Here is a 13913-nt window from a genome sequence, read left to right as displayed (position 1 = left end):
ACACTAACAAACACAGTCATACTTACTTAGTGCCACAAATTCTTCTTTTCAGGGTCTCCAGGGATAACTTGGTTGCTTTGACCAGTGCATCTAATACCCTTGCACTGAAGTATTCATAAAGCTTCTTAAACTCCTGAAATCAAGATTTTTATTTTACACATTTGTCAAAATATTGTAAAAAAAAAAAGAGTAATATTTTGGTCTTGGTAAGAAAACATACCCTTTCTAATTTGATTGTTTTATCTCTGTCTGGACCTTCTAAAGTCATTCCGTCATCTTCCCTTAGGGTCTTCTGGCTCTCTCCTGAGAATGTCACACAACCCTGTCCTAAAATGTTCAAAGGGTGAAATAATAAAAGTACACACACATAGATATATTTCAGTTTTGGATGCTATACTTCTAAATGATTTCCACTTGTGTCTAAACTTAGACTTAAAAGCACCTGGAATTAGTTCCTTGACAGTCTTCTTGGTGCCTTTTGATTCATAAATGGCACTGAAAACATAATCCAACTCTTTCACTGCTTCTCTAACACGACCACATTTGAAGTCCACTGTCTTTGCCCGCTCCTTAGATTGATTCTGAAAAAAAGATATATATAATATAATGAATGGATTGGTGAACCAGCCTAATTCATAATTTCTTTGAAAAAGCAGCTCGGGGACAGCAGAAACAAGTCACTTTTTAAGTTGATATGGCTAACTTAGACTAGAAAACAATTGTCTATTTACATGTCCAAATATCTGGTATCTAGCTGCTAAATGCTACGATATATTCACCAGCTTGTTGCGAATTGTGTCCGTATGCAATTTGCTGCTGAGCAGGTAGTGTACAGTGGGCTTTTAGAGCTTTCTCTGCAGCTCTACAGCTTGCTACTGCAGCCAAAAACACTGCTGTGAGTGAGCCAAAACAGTAAAATTGCAGACCGAACAGCTAAACAATGAGTTGAGTGATTTGGGAGATAATTCTCTGTCACTAGTGACCCTTAAGGATTCATTCAATAGAGGAACATTAACAATTCAATTTGACTTCATGTAAAATAATAAAGTGAAAAAAACACTATGACAAGATGGCTCTCATAAAGCATGAAATATAATTCGAGTCCATACCTCATTAAGTTCAATCAGGTGCTGCACTGAAGACGCATGATCTTCTGGCAGCTCAATCAGCACAGTCTCTGAAATGTCCTTGAGGACATCATCAATATGTAGCTTACAGATATCCTGCACCTGAAATAAAAAAAATACAACATCTAGAAACATGGTCCTTGAGCAAAAGTATTTTTATGACTCCCTTAAGAGTCAAAGTGTCACACAAGTTTGCAATGTTAGACATTTTTTAAATTGCAGATCCGCAACTATTCACCTAGGTTATCAAAAATCCTTCTGAACAATATGGAATTATTATATACTGATGAATTAACTAACATTATGTTTGGTGCATCTACTAAGTACCATACCTTCTTTACAAGGTGTTTGAGCTCAAACAAAGCAGTGTCAACATTTTGGAAGAACTTGTCCAGTAGGAAGGATGACCAAGTGAGCAGCACTGACCCATGGCGAAGCACCGACTCCACCTTCCAATTTACCAAAGACATAATGGCTAAATATTAGCAACTCTGGACACTGATATTTTAAGAAATAGTAACTGTTTAAGACACAGAATCCATAAAAAAAAATGTGGCTAAGTCTGTTCACAATGCCTGTAGCAAGCTTCACATTTGCCAGCTTATACCTTTTGTTTAAGTGTTTTTTTTCTTGCTAAGCAACTAAGCAAAAAACACCTAACACTTAAAGTATTAACAGTGACTTGTGGCACATATCATGAATTAAGCTTTTTCTGTTTACATTTATTAGAACATGAAATTAGTAGTTTTTCTAATTAAATTGTTTTAATTTGAAATGTAAAATATTTACAAGCTGCTTACATTTTTTATTTTTGAAGCCATCAAGCTGGTGAAGTCCGCAGGTATGTTCGCACAAGTGGACTCATAATCTGCCAAAATGGTCTATAAAAAAACAAAGCATACAAGTCATTTTATATCAGGGTCCATCCATCTGTGAAAAAAAAAAATGCTATTATGACTTACCTGTAGTCGGAGGTGATTGGCGTTTATTTTGCTTTCCAACTTGACCAGACGCAAACCCTGCTTTGGAATCTCTAAACCCATCTTCAATAAACACTTAGCCTCACGAATGACCTCAGTTACTTTGGGATCGAAGTTGACAACTAATTTGCCGGTCTTAGGGTGACGAACGAGCAGTGTAATATTCAACACTGTTATGAAGCACAAAATGGAGAAAATATTTGAAAGTAACATTCACAGAATACTATGATTAAGCAACTTAACAAGGGGCACTGTTGAGTCAACATAACAAATTATATTAACCAACCATAATCTAGTTTTGACACTTCAGCCATCCATGCTCTGTGGTACACAGACTCAAACTCTACTAACAGAGCTGCAGTTTGATTGTACATTTTGAGCACATCTTGTCCCTCGGGGCTGCACAGGATGTCAGAGTTTTTCTGGTGATGACAGAAAACAGACACATTCAACATGAATATATTTTACCATAATAATGATGTTTTATCAGTTGTTTTGGTGGAAGAAATTTAAGCTTACTTGGATGTATGATATGGGTTCCTCTATTTTTTTGTAGAGGTGCATGGCCCAAACAATCCTTCCAGCCACAGGAGGCATGTTTCTAGCTAATGGGGGGTCATCTCTCTGTCTGTCATAGAGCTGTAAAGACAATGTACACAAGTTAATTAAGCAAAAATGTATTAATTCAGTGCAATTTCAGACTATTGATTGCATAGGCAGTGTTTATTGCTTTATCCTTGCTCTCTACACCACTTCATTGCAGTTCTCCTGCACAAACTGTGCAGCACTTTTATTTTAAAAACAGGTATTTCACTTTTTTAGTACTATATTTTTCTCATATTATTCATTGTAACTGCATCTATTGCATACTGCATTGCAGTAAGTTTACAGTTTTTTATTTTCTACTTTCTTAATTGAGTGTGTTTATTATCATGCACCAATATACCGAGGCAAAAACGTGAAAACTTACTTGGCAATAAACCTGACTCTGATTCTGTAAATGAAAATTCGATACCTTTTTCACAAAGTCTACTTCTGAGGCATAATGCTGAAGAATACGACCCAAGAGGTTGGAAATTTCTGTGTCCAGACAGGAAATGTTCAGCCTCTGAAAACTACAAAGAAAGGAATTTATGAGACCTTTTTTTTTTTTTTTTTACAACTTTCTGATTATAATAATTATAATCATCCAATCATTACAGTGCAATTTTAAATTGTACTATATTTTACTGACCGCTGTATTAGGCACAGAGCTTGCTGAGCTGAGATGATGTTTGAGAAGCATGAATTCATGAATGCCCGCAGCTGGTTCTATAGACAAGGATGGCTAATATTTTAATATGACCATGTACAATGGAAGCTTACTATAACTTATTATATAAAAGAGAGAGAGAAAGAGTAGAAGTTACGTACGCGACATATTGTAAACAGAAGACAATAATACATACCTCAATGTGGCTGATTTGAGCCATGAACTTAGAAAAGTCTGCTTCGAATTCAACTGTCCTAGGGGCCAACATGTCATACTGCTTCCTTTTCAGGTTCATGGATACAGTATGGAATTGTCTGGCCAGAATCTCAATGCCCTCAATATTTGACTTTCCGAGAGATTCAAACTTCTTGAACGCTGTAATTATTTGTGTGATCTACAAAAGATCATTCTTACTGTTACTTGGCAAGGCCTTATGATGAGATTGGGGTTCAAATTAAAAAAGTTAGTGTGGACTGCACCTTTTCAAGTTGCTTGCAGAAGGCCTCAAACTTGCAAAAAATCTGTATCTCTGACACCTCAAAGGACCTCTTTTCCGGTCTTTCCATCGTTTGCTTCTTAGTTTTCTGGAAGCAAGACTGATACTCCTGATACAAGCAGACACAGTCCTGTCAAAGACAAATGATTGAAAACAGTTACATGCGGAAGTCAACTCGTGCAGTGATCCCGCAGACGTTATTTGTGTCAGTAGGTGTCGTCATCACCTGCATTTTCCTGATGATGTCTTCACCATCTTGGTCCCATATTAGAGATGTACCATTGTCAGTAATATATGATCTGCAGGCTTTAATCATCTGGTTTGTGACCTTGAAGATTTTTCACAAAAGAAGAAGTTCAAAGTAAATTGGATTAGATTAGATTTTCATAACATAGCTTCTATTTTTCTTAGACTGAATAAAATACACTTACTTTGATGAACAGTGCAGATATCTTTTCACTTGTATTGTAGTACAGTGAAACACTATAAATCATCTGAATGGCGTTGATGACGTTCTGCACGCTTTTTATCATGTTGACCTGGAATCACACATCCATGTACTGTATATCTATATTATCTACAACATTCAGTCTCTGGAAATAATTCCTGTCCCTAAACCCCCCTAATAAACAAAATGGATCCAGCTTTGAACATGATGCACTACAAGTTCCATCACACATTTTTTTTTTTAAATATTACCAATAAGTCCACAATCAGCAACGTGGACAGGTCACTCGTACTGACAATCCCACTAATGGGATACCATCGCTGTTTCTAATTAGATAACCAACAGGCAAGTTAAGTTATTAGTCTCCAGGACTTGATGGAGTGGTTGCTGTCAAAACAAGTTTAATCCTGTCTGTAACAAATCACAAGGTCTCTTAAACCCTGTCACTTTTTCTACCTTGGCTGTGTTTAAAGCACAGCTATCGTTAGTCTAAATGTAGCTGCTATGCTTTTAATTATAACCTGATATCCACTAGATGTCACTGTATCTGAGTTTTAGCCTGCACCTGCTGTACACACCAGCTGCATCTGAAACTGTTAGTTATTACACAGGAAATGTAACATCAACAGTACAGTGTGTTATTGTTAGTTATTAAAAACAGAAAAAAAAGAAATACAACATTACCTTAGACATGACTGGGTATTCATTACATCATATTATTGACTATACATACCGGGTCACTGTTGTAAAGAGGCTGACAGACTTTCTCCAGTGTGTTAAGGAATTTTACATTGTCTTTTGCCTCATTGGCACGATCTGTTATCCTGGCATCCAGCTCCTGCCACATCTACATAGGCACAGGGATGAAAATGCTCAAATCTAATGTTTAATTTAAATCCTCAAGTCTATAAAATGCCCTTTACAAGCAACCAGAGCCCATAGTGATTCAGACTGCAGAATACTCAAAAACACAAAAGGAACATATTTAGAAGTCAGTGTCATTCATTTTTTGGCTGACAAACAAAAAATAATTCAGTGCTAGAATATCATGGGACATAACACTACACATTAAAACTCTATGATTTTTGTTAAAAACCAAAATATAATTCTTAATATGCAATATATTGAGAAAATCTTAAATCATAATTAATTTGCACAAGTATTCTTAATCCACCTGGACTGAACATCTTCACATGAAGATCATTGTATCTGTGATAATTACTATATCTCCTGCGACAATGACATTTTATGTCATAGAATTTGCATGGATATTTGTCCTGTTTTATTTCACACACCATCACTTCATCATATCGAGTCTATATACACATCAAACCTTTGCAAGATCTACCATAAACATAGTAAAAAGGCTTTATAATAACTTCTCTATATGCTGATTTGTTGAAGTTTAACATTCAAGCATCCATACCTTCACAACCTTAGAGTGGCTGATATGGAGCACCATCACCACTGCCTTACACTCTGGGCCTTTGATGTGACTGATGATGGAGTTGAACTTTAGAGACATTTTTTTCCAGTGTTCTAACTCACTCAGTGGCCCCGCAGAACCGACCCCTTTCCTCAATTGATCACTTTCTATAACAACCTAGCGATTATGGATACAGAGAAATGTTACACTTTCCCCTTTCAAAGGGGAGCAACTCAATCAATTAATCTATGATAAGACACTGTATTGTTTTTGTGACGTATAGAGTCTTAGTTCTCTGATCTTGATACTGGAAGATACCCTTTTTCTGTTCATATAAATTTGACTTCCTGTTAGTGTTGTACTATCAAATGTAAAATATCAGTTTTACCAACCTGCTCGATTTGCTTATACCATAGCATCAGAATTTCTTCCAGTCGATGCACCATGTCAATGTTGGAAGCGGCAACTTTCATATCTTCAAAGGAGGCCAGTTTAGAGAAGTCAATATCCGTGACTGTATGTAGATGAACTATACTCTCATTGCTCATCTGGATGTCTGGGGTACAAACACGGAAGACAATGTACAAGATCAGCAAAACTACTTAAAGACCAACATTTGGTCACAATAATAATAAACATTGTTAACAGATAATTCAGCATGACAATTTTAAATCAAGTGTGACTTACCAAACAAAATGGACGTTAGTTATAATTCCCTCTAAACATCAAAAATTGAAAGACTAAAATGAATTATGCCAACTAACAACTTTTAGAAATAAAGAACTTACCATCTAATGAGCTAAGACAACGTTTTATGGTGTACTTGAAGTTCTTTTTAAACTTTTCTCCATGTCTAGACTTATCTAAGACACCCCAGTTTTGTGCATCAAGAGCTGGTAGAAGAAAGTTGTAGGCATTTCTTGTTCCTTTCAGGAGGCCATCTCTGGCATCTACCATTGAAAAGAATATTTCCTACAAAGCATCAAGACAAGATCATCCATCAATCCAAACGCTAAAAAGTACGAATTAGCTTATCTTTATTATTTATCACTTATTAGCGTAGCTTTGTCAGGCAAGCCTCAAAAAGCCACTTCCTTTAGCATTCTAATAATATTCTGACATGCACATTCTCCAGTGATTTAATTTGGCTAAAAAACAATTCGATGGTAAAATTGGCCCATCACACGAAACAATATGCAAATTACAACTTGAGAATAACACACAACTGTACACATACAAGACCGCCTTACCTCATGTATGTTCTCTGAATTCACAGGGCCGTCCACTCTAGCCCGGCTGAAAGAGCAGCAGATGCCTGTAAGACATGTCTTCGACAAATTGGCTACAAACAGCCTCAATACCTTTCCCCCTTTGGTCGTCCCTGCATATGAGTGTCCACACTCTGAAATCCAAAATGATTTTTGATGAGATAAAAAACTGGAATGGACCTGTAAAATTATTCACTGCTGATACTGTTTTGAACATTCACCATTATGGGGGAAATACAATCCATTGCATTAAGTAGACTCTCATCCCAAAATTATACAAATGACCCAACTAAAAATGGAGTGAACCTAAATTCAATCACATACATGAAGTACAAAGACTCATAGGTAATTGTGAATAACTTTCAATATAACTTTGGTTTCAGTTAAAAATTATTTAAACTTTCCAAACTCTCCACTGCAAATATCAAGTAAGAGAAAATCAATTGAACTGTTTTTCAGATTTCTGACATTTAGGGTTTTGATATTTCCTTTAGATTTCTGAAACAGAAAAACAAAATGATAACATATTGTAATCCTGGCCTATTTTAAACCAATATTAGCCAGCACCTAATACTAGAATAGGGACAGACTGAACGAGGCAAGTTGGCTTGACATGTGCCTACCTATTCCTGGGACTTCAGACTCTTGGTACACAAAGGAAATTGTTTTACAACCTCCTTTGGCAAAGAAATCATCAAAAGCAGCCAGCTATTCAGCAAGAAAACAAAGAAATAAATAATTTTTTGAACAGTGATGACATGCTATCATAGGCATAAAAGTCACTGAACCAAAAACTCAACGTTCGTCATCTTTGAGAGAAACATTAAGGAAAATGACAACATCAAACTCAAGAATAAAGAGAGCCACATTATTATGCAATATTTAATTTCTATCCACATCTATGTAACTGTGACTGTGTATGGTTGACTGCTTTTAATAGTATAATACTCCCCACAATCATGTGTGGACATTTTACTAAATGTTTAGGAAGGATCATAAACCTTTGCTAAGTGCCAACATACATATGATGCTCTGACAGACTGAAACCAAAACAATTAAAAAATACTAATAAAAACACCACATTGCATCTTTTATCTCTAAGGTTTTTGTCCTCTTCTGTTTTATCTGTTTAAGAAGATAATATGACAAGGAACATATGCCTCATATATATACCAGATGTAAAAGTAATCTGTTAATATAAATGTCTATTTCATTTTTTGTTCAGAACCATAATTGTGGCTGCAAATTGTTTAAAACCAAAGGGATGATTTCGCTTTTAGGATAATCTGTGCATTGATTGTTAAAACCTATAGGAAAAACTCACAGATGGAGAATCTAAAACAAATTCCTCTACTGCCGTTGGCTCCAAGGACAGCCTGTCAGCCAGGATGTCAATCATGTACTGGTGTGCAGGGGTGAGGAGCTTCTTCCGCTCTTCTCTCGCCTGCTTGTATTTGGCCTGAGGAAGACAAAGCTTGTAAATAGAGGGAATTATAAATAAATAAGTTTATGGATTTCACTTAGATCCACATGTAAGTCCACATGTAAACGTGTTAAATCCATTTACCTGAGCTCTATGCTTGTTTGCCTTTGCATCATGTGTATCCATCATAAAGGTCTTCTGTTTATCCTCTCTGAAGTTAAACCAACAGACATAATTAGCCAATCACTGGTGCTCGTGGGCTACCTTTTCCATGTAGTTTAGTAGATCTAGATCTTTAGTAGACTCCAAAAGATGGTAATATCAGTAAGCTGGTATATAGGTGTGTTTTTTCCCATCCCATCTTATATTCATGGTGACAGAAATTAAGCTGAATCAACGCTAACCTGACTCTACATAGTTATGACATATTCTACTAATGTCAGTTGGGTGGTTTGAGTCCAACAAAGCTAAGGCAGTATTGGAATAACATCATCAGCATTACAAACACACTCCAACTTAGAGTTAAATAACATTAAAAGCCAGTTACTTCACTGCCATAGACGTTAATTAGCCTACTTCGCCTTACAACGTTAGCATCAGTTAGTCGATTTAGCCTGATGCTAACGTTAATGGGGCTAACGTTCGGCTAACAAGCTAACATAACCGTGAGAAAGCGTCAAGACACTTAAGTTTATTTCTTCCTACCTTGACATTCTTCCCTTAGCAAAACAGTTACCAGATAAAATTATAGAAGCTTGTTGGCCTCATTTTATGTTCGTGCTGTGTCTGTTTTCGAAGTAGTAAACACCTGCGGGTGTTTTTTTAGGCCGCTGACAGATCATCCAAATCCAGCCGTTGATCAGTCCGGTTGCTGCTGACTACCGTTGGCCGTTGAGACGTTAAGACTTGAAGGACGGTTTAAACCTCATCAACAAACTTTCACTTTGTTTGTGTCCTTTCCTTCAGTTTTTGTCGCCTTGTCAAGTTTTTAATTAGCCTTATACTAACACAATCCTATGAATTGCGCTGATTTAGTAGTCTTATACTATTTTCTTACTAAATCACTTCGTTTTCTACTTAAAAACATCACCAGGTGTGCAGGAGTGGTCCTGATGGCTGTCACATCCTCATCCGGCGACCATTTTATTTTCTGTGAGTGATTTCTGGCACCCTCCTCAGGGCCGTTGGTACAATGACAAAGTAAATGTGATCGAACTATCCGCTGGTCCTGGATCAGGCTCTGGGAAGGATCTATGTTTCGTGGTCTACTGTTATTGGCCCAGACTCACCGTGTTGTTGTCCAATGGCAGACAGACATCTGTTCGCTGGAGCGACTCTAAAATATTATCTTCTCTTCCTCCTCACAAGGTCTTCTCCAGCCAAGTCACTCGGCAGGGACGTTGTCAGCGGTGAAAAGTCGAGCTGAGAAAATGAAAGTGTTGGGTGTAGTTGCGGTGATATTAGCAGTTTACTGCGTACATGCAACGGTTTACTTTCGGGAGGAGTTTCTGGACGGTGGTGAGTTTGCCATAGGAATTTATAATACCAGTGTTAGTTGTACAGGAGGTTAATTCATTGCATGTTAGCTTAGCAGTTTTTTATTCTTATTGAAAGCCTGTTCTCCACGACACATATTTTAAATCGGCGATGTAGTTAAATTCCAATTTTCCTGACTTTAAACAGGGTTGTTTGCTGTTTTAGCAAGGCCCAAAAGCTAGCAAACGTGACTCACATACCACTTAACGCTACACCTAAGTTGCTAACTAGTTGTGGCCTAAGTCGTACAATAAATGTCTCACGTTAGCTTAGCAAACCAACTAGTAATGCCGGTTTGACAGTTTCAAAGTGTATCTAAATGGATAGTTGGCTAGCTAGCTTGATGCATGTGAAGGAGGTGCTGAAAGTGTTTAAACTTACTGATCTTTTCCTGTTTAGATGAATGGAGAAGTCGCTGGGTGAACTCCAAACACAAATCTGACTATGGAGAATGGAAACTAACAGCTGGCAACTTCTATGGAGATGCCGAGAAGGACAAAGGTAGATTATTTATCTTATTCTCCAGACATTATAAATCAAGAATCACGTGTGTGACAATACATTTGTGATGATCATGCTGTTTTCATCGTGGCTGAAAGGCCTTTGTCATTATTAAAAATGTGTTCCTGGTATAAATATTGGACTCCTATTGTAAAAGTTAACCTTTTTGAGAGCAACACTTTAAATGAATAAAGTTGCAACCTGATTCTACAGCTCCTAATATTTACAAAGGTAAACAGGTCCTCTCTGCGACCCTGACATTGTCTCAAAGAGCTCTTCTGTCTGAAACGATTCATGTACATAATCTAAAGTTCAGTCTAGTTCCCACACTGTTAGCAGAATCTCTTGCTGTAAACCTATGTAATGTGTGTCCCGTGAAAAAATTCTCTTGCACTTCCCTTTTTTAGGTCTGCAAACAAGCCAGGATGCTCGTTTCTACGCTCTTTCTGCCCATTTTGAGCCTTTCAGCAATGAGGGCAAGCCTCTGGTCATTCAGTTCACCGTCAAGCATGAGCAAAAGATTGACTGTGGTGGTGGCTATGTGAAGGTCTTCCCTGGTGACTTGGATCAGACTGCCATGCATGGAGACTCATCATACTACATCATGTTTGGTAAGCGATGATTAATCGATCGATAATAATTGAATGGTTTCAACAGTAAGATTTGGAACATTTAGTAATTTCATTTATTTCACCCAGGCCCTGATATCTGTGGCTACAGCACCAAGAAAGTCCACGTCATCTTCAATTACAAGGGCAAAAATCACCTCATCAAGAAAGAGATTAAGTGCAAGGTAATTCTGGCATTTTAAATTTGGGGGAAATCTACTTTTCTTACAGTATATACATATGCTGCTATATCTCTGCAGTTGTGGCTTAATCCGAACGCTTCTGCTTCTTCCAGGATGATGAGCTGACCCACCTGTACACACTGATCCTGAATCCAGATCAGACCTATGTGGTGAAGATTGACAACGAGAAGGTAGAATCTGGCAGTCTGGAGGATGACTGGGACCTGCTGCCTCCTAAGAAAATTAAGGACCCCGAAGCTAAGAAGCCAGAGGACTGGGATGATCGTGCCAAGATTGACGACGTTGATGACACCAAGCCTGAGGTGAATAAGATTACTAGTATAATTAAGTAATAAACTTAAATAACCTCATCCACCGTAAAATTCACCTTTTGCTGACTGGAGGGGGCTGTTACGCCCATGGGAAATGTTGACACGAGGAGGAATGTAGGCTTAAAAGAACAAATTTATGTTAGTTCAACTTCCATTTTGTTCTTCTTTAGGACTGGGACAAACCTGAAAACATTCCTGACCCTGATGCGAAAAAGCCTGAAGACTGGGATGAGGATATGGACGGAGAGTGGGAGCCACCCATGATTCCCAACCAAGAGTACAAGGTAGGCTTAAGTTGGATAGTCATGTCTTGGTTAGTGTTTATGCCTTGTCTGATCTCCTCGGCTAATAATGCCTTTGCAGCCTCATAATGACCTCCTGTATTGCAGGGAGAATGGAAACCCAAACAGATCGACAACCCCAACTACAAAGGATCGTGGGTGCATCCTGAGATTGACAATCCTGAATACAGTCCTGATTCGAACATCTACAAGTTTGACAACATTGGTGTCGTTGGTCTTGATCTCTGGCAGGTGAGAGAGAAAGCGATCATGTGATAATGATAATGTGGCTGTGATGCTTAGGCTTCAATATAACATTTGTTTCTGTTTATCTCAGGTGAAATCTGGTACCATCTTTGACAACTTCCTGGTCGCAGACGATGTGAAGGAAGCAGAGGACATCGCAAAGGAGACATGGGGTGCCACAAAAGTACGCTAGTGCTGCTATTCTTTTTAATCCATATTTTGTCATTCGTACAACACATGAAACCACTGCTAATGAGATACTGAATAGATAAAGAGGTGTGGTTTGATTATCGAAACTCTGCCCACAGGAACCAGAGAGGAAAATGAAACAAGAGCAAGATGACCTGAAGCGGAAAGAGGAGGAGGAGAAGAACAAAGAACAAGGCACTGATGCCGAAGAAGACGACGATGTCGATGAAGATGACGAAGACGTGGATGAGGAGGATACTAAGGACGACATGGAGGAGGCACTTTCAGAAATGGATGAGGAGGAAGCAAAGCTTAAAGATGAACTTTGAGGAGGTGTGGCCAGATATGTTGTGTGTCCCACCTTTAGGAACTCTGTCCTGTGTTTCCCAGGGGTATTGTGGCTGCTGTGCATCCATTCCCTGAGATTTAGACACAACCCAACTTGGGGGGGCAAATGCAGTGCAGGGTGGCAAGTGGATGTTCATGGTTTTAGTTTCTCTTTCATTTTGGTCATGATATAAGCCTGTTGCCCTTGAACTGCTGGATTGATTCTAAGGTTTTTTCCTTCTACGTCTAACATCTCCATCTTTTCCTCACTGACATGTATTGTTTGGTTTTTGGATCTTCACTGTACTTTATGTGCAGATTCCCTTGCACAGTTTACCTGAAGCTGTGGTAAATATGGCTCATTGAGATTTACAGACAATAATTATCAGCCACTCAGACTTCAGCTGCATTGTCCCTGAAGGAAATTGTCTCTGATCATTTAATTCATAAACTGTTAAGACTCACAAAATACAGACAGAAATCAAGACTTTGATGTAACTTATTTTGATTGCGTCTGTGGCACTGACTTCTTATTTTCCTTTCCACTCTTTTTAAGGCATAATTGAATGAAGTGTTAAGACATAAAATAATCTTCGTCTAAATGCACAGTGAGGTTGTGTTTTGAAAAGCCTGGAGTAAAAGATGCCCCTGGTGTGACTCATGACATCGCCAAGGGTCACATGCTTATTTTTATTGGACAGAATGTTATTGATGCCAAAGTTTTTATTAAAAGATTATAACCTTATTGCCTGGTCCTATTTTGTTCTGCATACGCACATTTTGGAATTATGTTGTTTTAAATGTGAATTATCTGACTTCACACTTCAAATTCATTGGACTGAATGCAAAATACAACCTGCCATATTTTTAAATCAAGAGTTGTCCCACTGGGTAAAGGCAAGCATGCATAATGGTTAAAGTGTGTTGTTTCTGGGAAGCCTTGTCAACCTCTGGGGACACTGAACATTAGTCCAATACAAAAGAAAATGTTTTGCCTGTTGACCTATGTTTTATAAACGGTTCTATTCTTGCAGAGGGCATACTTAAAACCCCTAATAAAATGCTCTGTCTCCTTCAGTGGCATGGCAGAAGTGTTAAGTGTTGCTGTTTCTTGGGGCTGGATGAACCTGCGAGATGGCCCTGTGCCAAAATGTAGATGTTAACCCGCTGGTCCCTCCCACTCTTTTTGAACTGTGTGTGTCGTGTTGCCTTTAAATGCATAGCAGAGTGCAAATTCTCATAGTGGCATAATATATTTTGCCCAGACCCTGGAAGGGAACCATTGCAGCTC

The 13913-nt window shown here is 38.1% G+C and overlaps 2 protein-coding genes across 2 annotated transcripts in view; one reads left to right on the top strand and one right to left on the bottom strand.

Annotated features, from left to right (window-relative positions):
• Positions 1-8606, bottom strand: part of LOC139214209 (dynein axonemal heavy chain 8-like) — a 31161-nt gene extending 22555 nt beyond the window's left edge. The window contains exons 1-23 of the mRNA XM_070844977.1: positions 8565-8606; positions 8322-8456; positions 7621-7705; positions 6980-7131; positions 6518-6701; positions 6122-6285; positions 5730-5906; positions 5037-5150; positions 4287-4394; positions 4082-4183; positions 3839-3985; positions 3556-3753; positions 3342-3418; positions 3123-3222; positions 2627-2746; positions 2394-2529; positions 2090-2277; positions 1928-2008; positions 1460-1576; positions 1110-1229; positions 443-581; positions 221-303; positions 27-133 (exon numbers count right to left, since the gene is read on the bottom strand). Of these exons, the coding sequence (XP_070701078.1) occupies positions 27-133; positions 221-303; positions 443-581; positions 1110-1229; positions 1460-1576; positions 1928-2008; positions 2090-2277; positions 2394-2529; positions 2627-2746; positions 3123-3222; positions 3342-3418; positions 3556-3753; positions 3839-3985; positions 4082-4183; positions 4287-4394; positions 5037-5150; positions 5730-5906; positions 6122-6285; positions 6518-6701; positions 6980-7131; positions 7621-7705; positions 8322-8456; positions 8565-8606 (2876 nt within the window). The remainder of the gene's footprint in view (positions 1-26; positions 134-220; positions 304-442; positions 582-1109; positions 1230-1459; positions 1577-1927; positions 2009-2089; positions 2278-2393; positions 2530-2626; positions 2747-3122; positions 3223-3341; positions 3419-3555; positions 3754-3838; positions 3986-4081; positions 4184-4286; positions 4395-5036; positions 5151-5729; positions 5907-6121; positions 6286-6517; positions 6702-6979; positions 7132-7620; positions 7706-8321; positions 8457-8564) is intronic.
• A 1159-nt stretch (positions 8607-9765) lies between these two features.
• calr3b (calreticulin 3b) lies at positions 9766-13367 on the top strand. Its single transcript, XM_070844986.1, has 9 exons — positions 9766-9938; positions 10356-10457; positions 10865-11068; positions 11156-11250; positions 11361-11570; positions 11750-11863; positions 11969-12112; positions 12198-12290; positions 12415-13367. Exons 1-9 carry the CDS (start codon positions 9851-9853, stop codon positions 12622-12624), a joined length of 1260 nt encoding a protein of 419 aa, XP_070701087.1. The 5' UTR covers positions 9766-9850; the 3' UTR covers positions 12625-13367.
• Positions 13368-13913: the final 546 nt, after the last annotated feature.

Source organism: Pempheris klunzingeri, chromosome 15, assembly GCF_042242105.1.
Source record: "Pempheris klunzingeri isolate RE-2024b chromosome 15, fPemKlu1.hap1, whole genome shotgun sequence".
NCBI lineage: Eukaryota > Metazoa > Chordata > Actinopteri > Acropomatiformes > Pempheridae > Pempheris > Pempheris klunzingeri.
Note: the sequence above shows the minus strand (reverse complement) of the source record. Positions and strands in the feature narration are given on the sequence as shown.

Bases quoted from the DNA above. Each gene is read 5' to 3' on its own strand.
- calr3b (XM_070844986.1), top strand. From the start codon at position 9,851: ATGAAAGTGTTGGGTGTAGTTGCGGTGATATTAGCAGTTTACTGCGTA. The intron at 11,251-11,360 runs GTAATTCTGGCA...TGCTTCTTCCAG, and splicing joins AGAAAGAGATTAAGTGCAAG to GATGATGAGCTGACCCACCT. The intron at 11,571-11,749 runs GTGAATAAGATT...GTTCTTCTTTAG, and splicing joins TTGATGACACCAAGCCTGAG to GACTGGGACAAACCTGAAAA.